Source organism: Megalops cyprinoides, chromosome 20, assembly GCF_013368585.1.
Source record: "Megalops cyprinoides isolate fMegCyp1 chromosome 20, fMegCyp1.pri, whole genome shotgun sequence".
Taxonomy (NCBI): domain Eukaryota; kingdom Metazoa; phylum Chordata; class Actinopteri; order Elopiformes; family Megalopidae; genus Megalops; species Megalops cyprinoides.
Window position 1 is genome coordinate 3,679,646 of NC_050602.1, and position 17,013 is coordinate 3,696,658.

General features: G+C 39.8%; 1 protein-coding gene across 1 annotated transcript; it reads left to right on the top strand.

Annotated features, from left to right (window-relative positions):
• Positions 1–488: 488 nt before the first annotated feature.
• Positions 489–16,745, top strand: LOC118796035 (L-selectin-like). The gene is made up of 10 exons (XM_036554867.1): positions 489–582; positions 11,520–11,906; positions 12,368–12,475; positions 12,610–12,795; positions 13,163–13,348; positions 14,404–14,589; positions 15,334–15,519; positions 15,727–15,912; positions 16,518–16,539; positions 16,685–16,745. The coding sequence occupies exons 1-10, from the start codon at positions 489–491 to the stop codon at positions 16,743–16,745; spliced, it is 1,602 nt and encodes a 533-aa protein (XP_036410760.1).
• The last annotated feature ends 268 nt before the right edge of the window (positions 16,746–17,013 follow it).

Consider the following 17,013-nt stretch of genomic DNA (forward strand, 5'->3'; position numbering starts at 1 on the left):
TGACATCATGGGCCACGACCTTTCTCTTTAATACACAAAAAACAAAATGTTCCCGTAGCACACGGGCCTGGAGTCACCACAGGTTCAGCCTCCATTCAAAGCAGAGCCATTTCAATTCACGTCATTTTTCGAAATTATTATTATTCTGGTCAGAGTTATGACCTCTCTTAATGCTACGGTCAAATATCTCACAGATGATTCATGCTGTGGTCGAACCGCAGATAAAATTCGGTCTTGTGCTTTTATGATTAAATACAAGTGCAACAGAATTAAATCCGAGGCTTCTTGCACCAGTGTACCTGGGGTCACATTGACCCCTGCAATAATTTACAGGACATATATACAGTACATATAGCCCATCATCCATGGGCTGCCTCCCAGCTCAGACCCATTCAGGCTCCAACATACATTGAAGTGATCCAAAGGAACAAACCACATGTGCCAAACAGACTCTCAGCACACCTGGAAAGAGTCTGCTCCCTACAAAAATGGCGATGGCTGATCCCACCCTCAACCCCAACCCGACCCTGTCCCCAATGTTGACCTTGACCAGGAAGCTGGGGACCCCATTGCCTACCAGGGGTAGGTGACCTCCCTTCCACTGGTCATTTCAGTTAATAATTTTTTTATTGGGACGTGAAAGCCCCAAAGAAAGGAAATGGGTTGTTTTTTTGCTTTTCTCTGTTACTTTTTGTAGTCTTTATAAACAGTTCAGTGCACCATGATGCATTCAAGCCTATTCTGACTGACATTTCATGCACCTACCACCACCTCAATATATAATATACAATTTTTTAGGTGTTGCGTTTAGACACATATATGCTTTACATTTATAATATTATGTTTCTGATTTCGATACTCTCACATTGCACATACTGTAGGTGTCATAACCAGGATTACCATTGGCATGTATGTTGACATCCAAAAACAGTATCAGCAACAGCCGTGTGTAAACTACAGTTTTAGAAACCATTGTTGCTTCCATTCATCACTGATAGACAAAGCGACACAGCAAATGCTTTCATAATCTGCCCACAGGATGACGCAGAGGCTTTTAGAAAAGGGCAGTGTTGTTAAATCCACTTTTATTGATAAAAACATGTGGAAGGTGCTATCTCAAGGGAGGAAACGAGTTTCCCCGATTTGGCATGGTGCTGCTACTCTGAGGTCATGTCTTCCTGTAAGACGACTCCTTTCACACACGCGTCCCCAGAAGCGCCTTTAACAGTCTGCACACACCCGAGAACGTGTGCTTCAAAAAGCACTGAGAGGTTTATTACATTCAATAAAACACGCAAGGCCTATGCATGCATGCTCACATTAGAACAGGGTTTGGTTCAGGACCCAAACCTCAGCTGTGTTAATTATTTCAATGAAAAATAATATTTTCTTTGTAAATGTCACTCTCAGAAAACAAATGAAAAGACTGGTGTGTCATTCAACAAAAATGCTACTTCAATGGGTTTCAGTGAAAAAAACAAACACTGAAATGATGAAATGTCACTATAGGAAAGTCAAACTGTTACTTCTTTTTGTGCTTTGTACTCAGAGGTGGAAAACCCCGGCTTCAGAGGGTAAAGGTCCTACCATGTATTTGTTCTAGCCATTCACTAAACAAGGTGATTTCACTAATTAGCTCCTCTACCTGGCCGAAGAGTTGTGCTAATTAAATTCAGGTGGTGTAGTACATGGGTGGAACAAATATGTGGCAGGACTTTTACTTTCTGAAGCTGGAGTTTTCCACCTCTGTTTGTACTTAAATAGAAAAAGATAGAACTAAGTAATTATGATAAGTAAATAAGAAAGATGAGAAAACGTACGGACCCATTTGTTTCTCATCAATATGTGCTGTTATTTCTGTTCGTTTGTTTTTTCCAGTTTCCCCTGTTAATGATTTTGGTCCTGAATTGTATTTTTCAGTGTCATTTTATTTTTTTAATAAAAACCTGTTCTTTATTTTTCATAATTATTTAAAAAAAATAATAATCAACATAAGGTCATGGTGCTTTCTCATGAACACAATAAGTAATAGCTAGAATGTTTCACTTCAATGAGAAGTGAAAAATGTCTGGGCCCCCTGTACATTTAAAAACAAAAAAATAAATCTAACCCCTTCAAAAAAGTAGTTGAGGTACCCTGCTCTGCATGTTAATGACTGTTACCATGTCTGATGAGTTCATTCTCTTGTTTCACAGAGCAATTGCTGTGGTTGTTGGTTTCACAGATGCTTGTTAAATTAACTCAAAAGGAGGTAACTGTGGGAACTGCCGGTTCCATCTCTTTAAATGGGGTTACTGTTGTTATTTCAAAGGCTACTTCTGATGGGCTGGATGAAGTCAGGAAATGAATTAAGTTGAACTAAACAGATGCAAACAGGGATAGAAGTCCTTCATAAAAGTGAACTAAATAGCTGTTGAAAGAAAAGAATGAACATGCCAAGTGCTCTATGCCTGCATCTGGTGAAGGTAAATAAAAGTCAATGATCTTATTTATCTATTGACCATACACAGTTTTTTTTTATTTAAAACATTGCAATAAGTGTTGTATTTTACAAACAAATGATTAAAAAGGAATGAACAAAACCATGTTTTCAAAATGATATAGCTACAATAGGTTTTCATACATTCACTTTTGTTAATACAGTAGGTATGAGGCCTAAATTGTAAATCCATCTCTATATTGAGTTCAACGGCCTGCATGTGAAATCAGTGCCATTTGATGACAATGATCTGGTGCCCACATCGCCAGAACAACTTGTTTTTTTTCCATCAGGGAAGGGGTGTGTCTGTCAGCCAGGGTCTGCTCGTCACCCCTCTCGATATCCTGAGATTTACATGAATGCCTTTTAGTATGAAAAATGGTTGCCGTTGGCGTGCACGTGTATGAGAGGTTTCCACACGTCTCGTCTCAGGGTTACTTCATGACCACACGGACCCCTGAATCAGCCTCCTTAAATTAGTGAGGAGCCTGGAATGAACAGCCTGGCACTTCATTGAATGTACTGAGCTTCTGTTTCACAATGACAAAACAATGACACACACATGCACATATGTATCAGACGAGGACTACACCCAACTTTCAGTTCATGAAAAGGCATGGCACATCATGGAAAGCACTTGTCTATGCTGAGTGCAGTGTGCGGTGCGTGTGGGTCTATAACATAGCACGACATGTTGCACTGATGGATTGTTAATATAATTCAATGAAACTCAGTCATGCTACGTCACCAATGATGTTGGTGGTTTTGCATCAACAGCCCTTTTCCCCTTTCTGTGATGAGCAGAGCGATAGGGGTCAAAAACGTGGTTTTGAGGAGTACACATGCACATGCGCTCCCAAATTAAATTAGATTAATTACATGAAATTTAATTTCATTTAAAAAGGTTCTATTTGGAATCACAGAAAGCTGCTGGTGTTAGCTCGCCTTTTAACCAAGATGCATGAGATGGTAAAACAGCAAATGTAATAGATTCACCCCCACTGGGGGGGGGGGGGGGGGTAATTAAAATGGGAGGATCAAGAATGGGGGCTCATCTGGGATATATTCCTTTGATACAAAGGCTTTTCCTTGTTCTGCAGTTTTATTGCATGCAGTGTTGTTTTGCTCGGCATAGAAGGTGGTGCAGGATTGTCTTGTTGTTGTCTTGCCTGCATCTCACTGTATGCATATTATAGCTAGCTTGTTTTGAGACAGTTCTGTTGGTTTTGTATGTTGTGCACGTTGGGTGCTATTAATTCCTATTAATTCATGATGTATCAATGTGTTGATCTAAAGACTCAATGAAAATCCTCTCCTTGAGGCTTAATTGTATTTCTATCCCCTTGCGTGTCTGACATGATATATGCTGAAGTGCTGGGCATTCCCCTCTGTCTGTTAACTGGAAGCCTCTGGGACATAGCCATGAGGTTGTGAAGCCATTCCCACAGAGAACAATGACTGGGATCACAACCAAGCTAAACAGTAGTCTCAGTCTTATCAATCCAGACACTTTCCCAAAACAAGAATTAGCCACACCATGGACAACTAAGAAGAAAGTGGCAAACTATTACACACAGCACCATACAGAACTATTAGAGATGAAGGAAAAGCCATCATATTTTAGTGGACAATTTATTTATTTCCCAGGAATATTTCTTTTAAAATAAAACAAGCACTAATTACTAATGAGGTTCTTAACAGTATTAATAAAACACGTGATCACCTGGGGGGGGGGTGTTGTTTCTCTGTGTGATTTATGGCATATGAGTCACTTTTTCATGGAATGAAGGAATATGTCGCATATGTTTACAGAATGCAGTGAAAGTGGTCAAGGAGCCAGGCTTTTAAACAGACAGCAGGTTGAAGTCCCATTTGGGGCGATGCCATTGTGTCTTTATGCACTTGAACTGAACTTTAAGCACCCTGAACGACTTAATACTTATTCATGTTTCAGTGTTAAACACAGAAGGAAAATATTGTACTCTGAACATCTGTGAAAATGTGGGTAATACATTTATAATAATAAAAATAACAACAACTACAACAACAACAACAACAACAACAATAATAATAATAATGTATACATACATACACAAGAATAACACTTACTATGTTGTCATTTAATGTTTAATACCCATTATAAGAAATACAATAATGTGAAGCGATGCGACAAATTCTATGATCATGTTGTTACTTGAAAAAAGAACAGAAAGTCAGTCTAATGAAAAGTGTTCTTATCTGAAGTGAAGCAGTTACTGATTTACTGAACTTAATTAATAACATAATAAATCAATAAAATATATTAATAACTTTATGGTCACTTCAGCAGAAAATGAACAATCAACATTGTAAGGTTATTTTTAATAATATTGTTTTTTGTGGGGGGGGGGGGGTACAGCTACATAAATGTGCAAACACAAAACCTCATTAGATATTATATTAGATCATTCATATTCGTATACACTATAAAACAAAGCAGTTCCAGTGACTCAGACAAGTAATGGTGTGATATTATTGGCCAAATTAGCACCCTTAATAGGCCCATAGCCATGTTTAATTCAGTCTTGATTAATGCTCAGGCCAGATTGAGAAATAATAAACACTTGTTTAATATTTACCTGCCTTTTCTCTGTTATTACCATGAAATATGTGATTTGGCATATTAAAAATGTGCCACACCCTGTTGAAGAGACAAGGCTTAGATAACATCTCTAGGCAGTAATATCCACCACCTCCTGACTGTTATTCCTTTGTTACTGGAAACCTTGAAGCATGCGCCATTCTTGGACAGGAAGGGCAGCATTGGAAGGAAAGTCATCTCCATTAACCTTAGGACCAACTTCCTCTGCATTGGAGTAAAGGTAATCGTCAAGCCTACTAGCACTATTCTAGCACTATTGTCAGTTTAAAACTGAAATAATCCATATGCATTGTCACAACTGTCTTCTTAACAGATATTAAATGATAACTGTGCAGAAGATAGAGGATTGAATCACCTTAAGATTTAAGTACCATATCATAGGGAGCAGAGTCCCCAAAACAGTAACTCTGTTCTGAAACACAGAAAAAAATACATTACGTTACGTTACATTACATCATTTAGCAGACACTCTTACCCAGAGCGACTTCCAAATAAGTGAATCACTATGCTAAGAACAGTTATTGAGAAGTCTTACAAGAGGTCAGTAAGATACTGAGTTAGGTGCTAATCTAATGTAAGAGTGTTTTTTATAGAACATAGGGATAGATAGATAGATAGATAGATAGATAGATAGAGAGGAAGGTAGACTAGAGACACAGCTTGAAAACATGAGTTTTCAGCTTTCTCTTGAAGGCGCCCAGGGAGTCTGTTGTATGAATCTCGGCAGGAAGCTCATTCCACCAGTGTGAGCCAGTACTGAGAAGAGGCAGTCCAAGAGATGCTGCCCTTATATTTCGGAAAAACAGAGGCGACCCGAGGTAGCAGAGCGCAGCACCCTAACTGGCTTGTAGCTTGATCATGTCCTCTATGCATTGGGGGGCTGATCCATTAAGTCCCTTAAAGGTTAGTATCAAGGTCTTGCACTTGATCCTCACTGCAGTAGGTAGCCAGTGGAGGGACTCAAAGAGAGGTGTCACATGGGCCTCCTTGGGGAGGTTGAATGTCAAACAGGCTGCTGTGTACTGGATAAGCTGCAGCGGTCAGATGGCATATGCTGGGAGGCCTGCAAGCAGCGAGTTGCAGTAGTCCAGATGTGACAGGATGAGAGTCTGGATCACAACTTGAGCTGTTCATTCGGAGAGTCTGATCTTCCTCATGTTGAACAACAGGAATCTGTAGGCTGCAATATGCTCTTTGAAAGGCAGATTGCTGTCCAAATTACCCCTACGTTTTTGGCAGCTGTGGTTGCCATTTCCTTTGCATTGTCAATGCAAATTGAGAGGTTCCTCAGAGGAGACATATTTGCTGGGACACAGACTATCTCAGTCTTGACAATGTTCAGTTCGAGCTGTTGCTTGTTCATCCAGCCCGAGATGTCAGTGTGACTGATACTTGAGGAGTCATGTCCATCTTGGGAGGGAAGCAGATGAACAGTTGGGTATCATCTGCATATGAATGGTACAACAGGCCGTGTGCTGTTATGACCTCTCCAAGTGGAGGGAACAGGAGTGGTCCCAGCACTGATCCCTGTGGAACGCCTGTCTTCAGAAACCAGGGCAAGGATGTGGAGTCCTGCCAGGAGACCTGGCAGGAGTGACGTCTGAGGTAGGAGGAGAACCATTCCAGGGCCGTTCCAGTGATTCCCAGGGCCGACAGCTCAGACAGGAGGATCTGGTGGTTGACTGTGTCAAAGGCAGCTGATAGTGCATTAGTTACAGCAATTAGGGCAGTTTCAGTGGAGTGATTAGCTTTGAAACCAGATTGGTTAGGGCCAAGTAAAAAAGAAAGTGGGAGATTTGGTTAAACACAGCACGTTTTATAGCTTTAGAGTGGTATGGGAGTAGGGAGATTAGCCTATAGTTGTTGACTAGAGAGGAGTTCAGAGTGGGTTTTTTAATTAGTGGGTGGACCCTTCCCTGCTTAAGAAACTCTGGGACAATTGCAGAGGTTAGTGAAGAGTTAATTACATGAGAGAGGCATGGGAGGATGGTAGGTGCAGTTTCATGGAGGAGAGCTGTTGGTATTGGATTGGTTGGTTTATGAGCTGAAATCAGATTGAGGATGTCAGATTCGGGGAGAGGTGTGAATTAAGAAAATAGGTTAGAGCTTGGGGGTTATTTTAGGAGAGACTTTGGAATATGGTTGAAAGATGAACGGATCTTGTCTACTTTCTCCTCAAAGAAATTGTCAAAATCTTCTGCAGGGAGATGAGAAAGGAGAAGGTTTGGAAAAGCTTACCTTGGTCATTGGCTGCATTCTGAAACTTTTCTTGGAAATATTTGAACTTGGCTGAGGCTGTAGCAGCAGTGAAGTCCACTAGGAGAGATCTACTGGCTAAGAGGTCACTTTCTTGTCTGCTTTTCCTCCATTTCTTCTCTGCAGCTCACAGGGTGGACCGGGATTCACACAGCACACCAGTAAACCATGCAATAGGGAGGTGAAAACTCTATTCATAGGATTTGGGAAGTGAAAAGGCTCAATGTGTCCTTGGTTTTTGAAGATGTTGTAAAGCAGATAAAATGAAGAATGCAGGGAATATTTTGTTTGGTGTAGCTGGATGCTGGACCACAGGCATTCTAAATCATGACAACTCCATATGCATCCTGAGATTTACATGAGTGCCTTGTAATATGAAAAATGGTTGCAGTTGGCATGCACGCCTCATGTGCAAGTCAACTCCATGTGCATCACAGTGTATGTTCTGTCTCTATTGAAGTTGGAAATCTAAGAGTTCTGATTTGCTGGCTTGCTATGAATTTTTTTGAATAGGTGTGATCTAAATGCAGATAGCACTGGAACGTCATAGACATGGAAGTACTGCTGAAAGTAATGCTGTGAACAAATACCTGGTCTTAGTATGGAGTATCTGCAGTTGAATGCTACCATGCTTCTGACATGGGGTGGGGGAGACATGGCTTTGCCACTGCTAACAAAGATGACTCATGGCAACAGAGATACTGCAGTGGCCATTTTTACCCATTTTTATAAAGACACAGCATAGCCAGTGATTACAAGAAAATCATTTTTGATTGTCATCATCAGTACCATCTTTATGATACTATTCTCTTTGATACAACTCTATTCACTGTTAATGAAATTGGAAGGTATCCTTTTCACGGTTACATATGAGTAAATTATGATTCATATTCTCATATCCTTACTCTTTCTTTCTTTCTTTCTTTCAGGACAGTCAGAAATTTAAAAATCATGTTTTAGCCCCATATGTTGCCTCCCTGGACTCATTTACAAACTTTGTAAAAGTATCCTCAAATGTGTTCACTTTTACAAAAGTAGGATTTAGGGAAATGGGTAAGTAGAAGATAAGATGTGGGAGAAGCCCTTTTTCCAAATGGTCAGCTCATTTCAAATGGTAATTACAGTTGCATCCTTATTTGCTTGTTATTGCTATTCTCTTTTTTTAAAATGTAGGAAAGCCCCTTCAGCAATTGGCACAGTGGGCTGTTTTTGTCATTTGAAAGTGTGCCAGTAAAATATGAAAGAGGAAACTGTGATGAATGAGACATGTTATAGATAGCACTAGGCAGAACATTTTCATGAGTCACTGAGAAAGGAATGACTGGTCACGCAGAAATTTCACTATTTCTAACTGACATGCCTGAGATCTGGGATTTAAATCTCCATTCATAGCAAAATGTGTGTGTTATGGACAAGCCAGAAATCAGGAGACTTCAGTAGCCCTCTGCCCATTCTTTACAATCATTTAGTTTTCCAGGGTCATCCCATGGTGAAATCTGGGTATTTTACTCCAGATCAGTCCTGTGGTGGTTTTGGATAATATCATTCAGATAGTGATACTTTCTTTTACATAGTGCCTGATTTTTGAAGGTCACTGACAGACTGCAACCTCATAATGCTGCACCTGAAGACAAAGTGACACATTCAGCACCCACATTTGCTACATGAAGTGTAATGGGCAACCTGATTGAAATGTAGAATGCTTTGCATTAGACAAGAATGAAAATATTACGGTGATTTAAAGTTTGATTCTTAAATTTGATCATAGATTTGATAAGTGGGTGATTTTTTTTTGTACATACATAAGTTAATAAAAAAACTATTCTAGCTCTTGACCTCTTCATAAAATTGGGAATGAGCTTTTTAACTGAAAAGTATTTTAACCATGAGGCTGAACAAACAAAAACATAAAACTTACAACTGAATTGACACTGCAGCAGATTTTCTATAATAATTTGCTCACTTACTAGAGGAGAGACAAAGGAGATCTTCAGTCAGATGGTTTTGTCTGTCATGGAAAATGCTGATTGGAGATACAGCAATTTATAATCAAAAATGCAATTTTGCAACCTCTTGCTGAGGTTATCCTATTTACTCTTGGTAATTCACAAAACATTCAATCAATTCTGACCTGTCTTTAGATCTTGAAATACTATAACTATGATCCTCTTTATTTGATCTTTAAATAGCTGACATGCAACAAAAGTTTATTTGTATTTTAGACATTGTTAATGATTTGGTCATTCATTGAATATGAAAATAAGATTAAATAAATAAATAAATGACCGAATAAAGCTCAAGGAGTTGTTTTATATTTAAATTTTAAAACAGTGATTTGCACACGCACACACACACACACACACACACACACACACACACACACACACACACACACAATTTACAGCGAGACAAAAATACATGCTTCCCATCCAGCAGAGGTCATAAAGGTAAAGCAAAGCATTTTCATCCACAAATGAACTTCCAGGTATTCATCTCCAAGCTTCCACACACCAACATACCTGCTGACCAGAAAGATTATGTGTTTCCTGGAAGTGTTCTCTGGTTTTACCCTTCATGAATATGTCTGTCCAAATGCTTATTTTGATTTAACCTTTATTTAGCCTGTGTTTGTGGAAATTCTGAATCCAGGACTTTCCAATGATTGGCAACATATCCCCACAGGTTCCCAAAGATAGATGAGTTTGTATTTCTGAATCAATCCGATCAATACATCAATCAGTCAGTCAAAAAATGGTGTTATCTCTCCTGAAAACTGTATTTATGCTTTGCATATAAATGACCAAAATGTATGTCTTAATTTAATAAATTCAAATTAATAAATGACTTCAAAACTGATTTCAAACATTAAAATGTGCTTGTTGCTTAAAAATAAAGATAACCTCATCTAGTTTTGCTTTTGAGATGCCACTCAGCAAAACTTTTCATTAGCAAACTCATTGTAAATCTAACTGCCAGTCTCCTAAGCATTTATTTTGAAATGCTTCAACACCTGCACTTGGGTATTAGTTGTTTAAACAAAGCAGCCACTGAAACCTTACCTACCTACTTCTATATACATTTGCATGCCATCCACCCTAACATTTACACTGAACATAGACATACATCAAGAATAAAAAAATATTTACAGTACTGAAGGCCTGCAATGCCCTCATCATGTAAATTGTTATGGGACTGTTATTAGTCTACCTTAAGAAATGGCTCCCTCTTAAGATAAAATGACATGCATCCCAAATCCAAAATCAGCTACTGAAAAAACACATTCATTTAATGGGACATATGTAAAAGTGAAATTTTTTGGTAGCCCAAGGAGATTATTTTATTTTTGTCACAAAAAATATGTTTTTAACTGGTTAGTGTGTCGATATACGCACATCAGGATCCTTGCACAGGATTCCAAATGCCTTTCTGCAAATCACTCCGGGAACTGTTCCTGCAAAAGGGAAAGACTGCGGACCAGTTTACTGAATACTGGCTTATCGTCTCCTCCATTACTTTGGAAAATGTATCCGACAGACCCACGCACACCTAAACTTTGCTCATGCAGCTGATAACAGTATCTTGAAAAAAAAAGAACAATGGAGTAATGGGGTTTCCTTGGAAGGGAAATTCCGTCCCGGACATCTTTGATGTCATGTTAGTTTCTTAATGTGACGTGGATTCGGGGAACATATATGTGTATATATATAAATGTACAAATATTTGCAATCACAGAGGACGGACAGAGCAGAGTACCATCTGATTTTCCAGTACATGCACAGCTTTACCTATTATTCAGAAAGGTAAGTGGAAATGAACGAATAATGATTCAACACTGCTGGCATTCTGCAAACTTGTCAAGACATCCAAACTTTAATTGTAATAGCAAGATTTGATATCGTTCATCCCTGTTATGAAAATTGTTTTACTGTTTTGCAGGAGCTTTATTGTGGACACCTGAAGATGCCTTCAATTATGACTTCAAATTCCTTGATGTCTCTCACTAGTTTGTATTTGAGTAAGATATTAAATATTTATGTTCAACACTCCTATATATAATCAAAAATTTCTTGGCTGTAAATAAATACAAGCTACCAATATTTGCAAAATCCTTTGTTAATGCCTCCATTATTTTCCTTTATTTAGTATTTGCCACGCTGACAGGAGTGCATGGGTGGTCGTACTACTACTCTGACAAGACTATGAATTGGTCTAATGCAAGAAAGTGGTGCCAAGCGAAGTACACAGACTTAGTAGCCATTCAGAACAAGGAGGAAATTGCTTATCTCAATGAAATTTTGCCACCACAACCGAAGCATTACTGGATCGGGATTCGCAAAAGGGCCAACGTCTGGACCTGGGTTGGAACCCAAAAGCAGCTGACTGAGGAAGCGTCAAACTGGGCTACGGGCGAACCCAACAACAGCAAGAGAAACGAGGACTGCGTGGAGATTTACATCAAGAGGGAGAACGACACCGGAAAATGGAATGACGAATCCTGCCGAAGAAATAAAACGGCGCTGTGTTACACAGGTACGCTCAGACTGAATTGATCTCGCGCGATCATGCAGTCTCATGCAGGGATGCATGGCTGGTGACAGAGGTGACGATGGTGGCATCACCCACAGCAATAAGCGGTGCACTACAGAACACTGAATGACTGTCACAACAGCTATATTACATAATGATTTAGAAAGCCTTGCGGCAGAACAATAGTGGTGGCCCTTATGAAACAGTAATTCCTGCTAACGAAGAACAATGTATAAATGACAAAATGTAAGAAATACTGGTTTTACTAAAAATTGCCAGATATACCATTTCACATGCAATTGAACTGCAAGTAACAATGCTGGGTATTCTAAAATACATGACTAAAATTGCATGTTTAGTGTTTCAAAATATACGGCATATTCTGGCAAATACCAAATTTAGAACTTTATTATTTGAACATTAGCTTTAGTACAGCAGCTCACAAAGGTGCCTGTGTTTTCCAGCATCATGTCAGCCGGACTCATGCAGTCCAAATGGAGAGTGCGTGGAGACAATCAATAACCACACGTGCAAGTGTCTTCAAGGTTTCTTTGGGAAGCGGTGTGAATACGGTAAAAGAGGCTTTGATGCTTTTATGTAGATGATACTCTGTGACAAGTGTACTTTGTCACATGCTCTGTAAATACAACTCCTGTTTTTACTCATGCGTTTGTATTTACAGTGTCTGTATATTTACTTTCAACAGCTGTCAGTTGCGAAGAGATGGACGGTCCTAATCATGGTCTCTTCAGTTGCACCCATCCATTTGGGAATTTCTCCTATGGTTCAGAGTGCAAGTTCAGTTGTGAAGATGGGTATCAGCTGGTTGGTTCCAGATCAATTGAGTGCACGGCCTCGAGGGAGTGGTCAGCAGCACCACCAAGCTGTGAGGGTATGAAACAAAAGAAGTACAGTGCACTCTGCTAATGAGAAATACTGCTACAAAAGTGATCAAACGCTCTGTGAACAAAATCCTTCCTATATGAAATGATTTCACGTCTTTTACTTCTGTTCAAGTGCATGTGAACAAGTTGTCTAACACATGAACAATAATGGATGACTTTATGGAGTTTATTTGTGAATTTTAATTGTTTTGTACACAGTCTGTACAGTTTATACAAGACAAAGTTCAAAACTTGTCTGAAAGGGTCTAACTCTCAGTGCTGTGTAAGGGTGTGGAATGCCCCAGTCAGTGGCATACCTGCCATTCCAATAAGAGATGTGCTGAAATCCTCCTGTCTGCTGTCTCTGCCTCCCAGCTGTGCGCTGCCCCTCAGTCCAGCCCCCTCAGAACGGCAACGTTACCTGTGCAGACTCCAGTGGAGATCTCCTCTACGGCTCCAACTGCAGCTTCAGCTGTGACCCAGGTTTCATTCTCCATGGATCTGAAGTCACGTCTTGTGGCAAATCTGGAGACTGGATTGGAGGATGGCCTGTGTGTCAAGGTAACATGGAGTCTTTAAACAAGTCAAACAGGCATTTATGAGCAATTAAATATTTTTTCCAAGGTTGCTTTTTCTTTCTGAAAAGGTATCACAAGTTATCATATATTTACTATTTAATGCACATAATTTATTGGAGCATAATCTACAATAATCTATTATTGTGATTTTAACAAAACCAACCTGACACTAGGGAGGATTGTTGAAGACAAACGGTTGTCCATGTTAGTCAATGAGAAAATGTAAATGTAAACATTGTAAATATCTCAAAAATATTCTAAGTATTGATGAAAAAGCATAGGCAACACAATCCCATACAAACTGGAGGTACTGGTCAAGCTTTGAAAGTGTATCTGAAGAGCTGTAGGAGGAGTTACGTACAGAATATTGGATGGAATGAGAAGAAAAACAAATGAAAACAGTAAATTTAGGTTTTTCAGGTCAACTTAATAATTATTGTTGTTGTTTTGACGTTGACAAAGAATGGAAGCAATCCATGTTAGTTGGTGGAATTTATTCACATTTATGAAATGTTTGATAATGTTCAGAAATTTCAGCGCAATTATAACACTCCAGCTTTCAGGGTCTGCATTTACTTAGAATTTGGCATTTTCTCAGCGTAGGGGACATATGTAAAAAGTGTCATCACTGCAGTTCATTTGAGGCACTTCACATGTCCTAAAAATCAACTGAGATCTACTCGTAGGAAATGGCCTTAGTGTAATCTGAGACAAGGAGAAGGAAGCTTCATTAACAACTCCAATTGCCTACCGTGTGGTGCTTGAAAAATATGGGCCCTGATCTCTCCAAGGAATGGATCCCCAGAGGTCTCTTCCAAATGGTTTTCCTACACAACTTAAAATCAATGAAACATGAGAAAATAGATTCTATGAGATGAGAAGTATGATCACACCATGTTTATCCCTGCCTGCGGGAGCACAGGATAGTGTTATGACTTCACCAGCACACTATTGTATGGGAGCGGTGTGTGTCTCTATGTGGTACGATGCGCTGGGAGATGTGCTGAAATCCTCCTGTCTGCTGTCTCTGCCTCCCAGCTGTGCCCTGCCCCTCAGTCCAGCCCCCTCAGAACGGCAGCATTACCTGTGCAGACTCCAGTGGAGATCTCCTCTACGGCTCCAACTGCAGCTTCAGCTGTGACCCAGGCTTCATTCTCCATGGGTCTGAAGTCATGACATGTGGCAAATCTGGAGACTGGATTGGAGAAAGACCTGTGTGTCAAGGTAACATGGAGTCTTTAAACACATCAAACAGGCATTTATGAGCAATTAAATATTATGCCCAAGGTTGTCTAGGCCTTCTCCTTCTGAAACGGTATCACAGGTTATCATATTTTTACAATTTAACATGAATATCGTATTGAAGCATAATATCTGCCAGCTACCGACTTGTGTTGTTAGTAGTGGGATTTCTAGCCTATTATCCTCCTGGGAAAACAGAAATATATGGCAATAGTAATCATAATAAAAAAATAAATCACTAAACCCTTGACAATCCTTTTATTATTGCGATCATTAGCAAAACCAATATCAAACTGGAGAGCATTTTTGAAGAAGTGCATATTTGGACTACCAAGCACACACCATGGAAATGTCACTTATGTGGCCAAATAATAAACATTTTCTGTGTCTAGCCAAATACTGTCCCTGGGTGTCATTTTGTTGGATTCCCTTTGCTCTTGACTTTAAGAATTGCTATGGATAAAGTTGTCTGTTGATGTAAAAGATGTAAATGTAACATTAAATGTACTCATCTTGTACGTTGCTCAGGATGAGAGCATCTGCTAAGCGCAAAAATGTAAATGTAAGGCTTCATTTTCTCATAAAACAACCGCAGGTGTCTCTGATGTGGATCATTGAGTCTGTGCTCTCACTGTGTAACAGGCAGCCAGTGGACAGGACACTGCTGGCCCATAGGGTGTGTACTGTACTGTGTCTAACCCTTCCTGTCTGTCCTCTGTCCTGCAGCTGTGCGGTGTCGCCCCCTGCAGGTGCCTGAGGGAGGGAGCGTGAGCTGCTCCAGGTCCAGTGAGGACCTTCTCTACGGCTCCAGCTGCAGCTTCAGCTGCGCAGATGGACACCAGCTGCAGGGAGCATCCAGTGTGATCTGCATGGCTTCTGCACAGTGGAGTGCAGAGACGCCGATCTGTAAAGGTAACTTCAGGTTACATGCATATGTCCTCACACAGACACTATGAAAAATAAATGATCAAGGATAGCACAAAAAGCCAGAAAAAAACGTTTTCCATTACAGTCTTCCTCAAGGCAACAAGTATGTGCAGGAGCGGTGTGTGCCTCTATATGGTAAGATGCGCTGAGAGATGTGCTGAAATCCTCCTGTCTGCTGTCTCTGCCTCCCAGCTGTGCACTGCCCCTCAGTCCAGCCCCCTCAGAACGGCAGCGTTACCTGTGCAGACTCCAGTGGAGATCTCCTCTACCGCTCCAACTGCAGCTTCAGCTGTGACCCAGGCTTCATTCTCCATGGGTCTGAAGTCACGACTTGTGGCAAATCTGGAGACTGGATTGGAGAAAGGCCTCTGTGTCAAGGTAACATGGAGTCTTTAAACAAGGCAAACAGGCATTTATGAGTAATTAAATAATTTTTTTCCAAGGTTGCCTAGGCGTATTCTCTTTGGTATCACAGGTTATCATAAATTTACTATTTAATATGTACATTTCATTGTAGCTTGATTTTTAAACGTTACTTATTACTAAGTTTTCTGGAAGCATCTGTTCGAAAATCAACCAAGGGAAAGTGAATTTTTTGATGTTCCAACTCCACAGAATGTACATGGAGTGTTTTAATCTTGTTCAATCCTGCTCCCTGCAGCCCATCCTGACCCTACTTTGAACCCCACTTCAGTGGTTGTGGCAACAGGGGGGGCTGCCGGACTGACTGGCCTTTCTCTGGCTGTGTGGATTGTGAAGCGATTACAGCAGAAAGGTACATATTGGAATTCTGGAGTTCTCTTCTGTCTGCATTATTTAAAATTAGGCATTTGCTGGATAAATGACACATTGGCCATTCAGCCAAATTTAAGCATCTCGCTCCATCTGTCTGTGCTGAAAACAATATAATTACAGAATTATTTTTATATAATTTTCTCATAGTCTGATGCATATCCTTACTGTCTCTTTCTTCCTTTCTCTAGCTAAACAGTTTGATGTGAAAAGGTGAGTTCACTGATCATCTAGAACTGAAGTACTGTTAAATGATTCAACCAAAGTTAAATATATACCCCTTTTCCACAACTACAGATGTACTATATAATATTTGTGGTGGGTAATTTCCCTTAATCTCTGTTTTTCTGTATTCCAGCTTTACAGAAGATGGTACTCCTCCTGAAGTGTACAAGAATAGCATTGAGAGTCTCATTTAGAGATCGACTTTGAAAATAGCAGGTGAATATGCACAAACATACTTGTAACAATAATTCTTCACATATATATTTTATAACTTCATAATTTTATTGCTTTTAATACCATAGTTGTTCTACTGGCAATGATCTTTAGCCCCAACAGTGGCGGAGTTGTATAAAAATAATTTTAAAAATGTTTCCTTCATGCAGTGTCACTAAACCTAGATCCTGTTGCGGATCCATGAGACCCTGACAGACCACGGCCGTGCATCACTTCTCTGCCACCTTC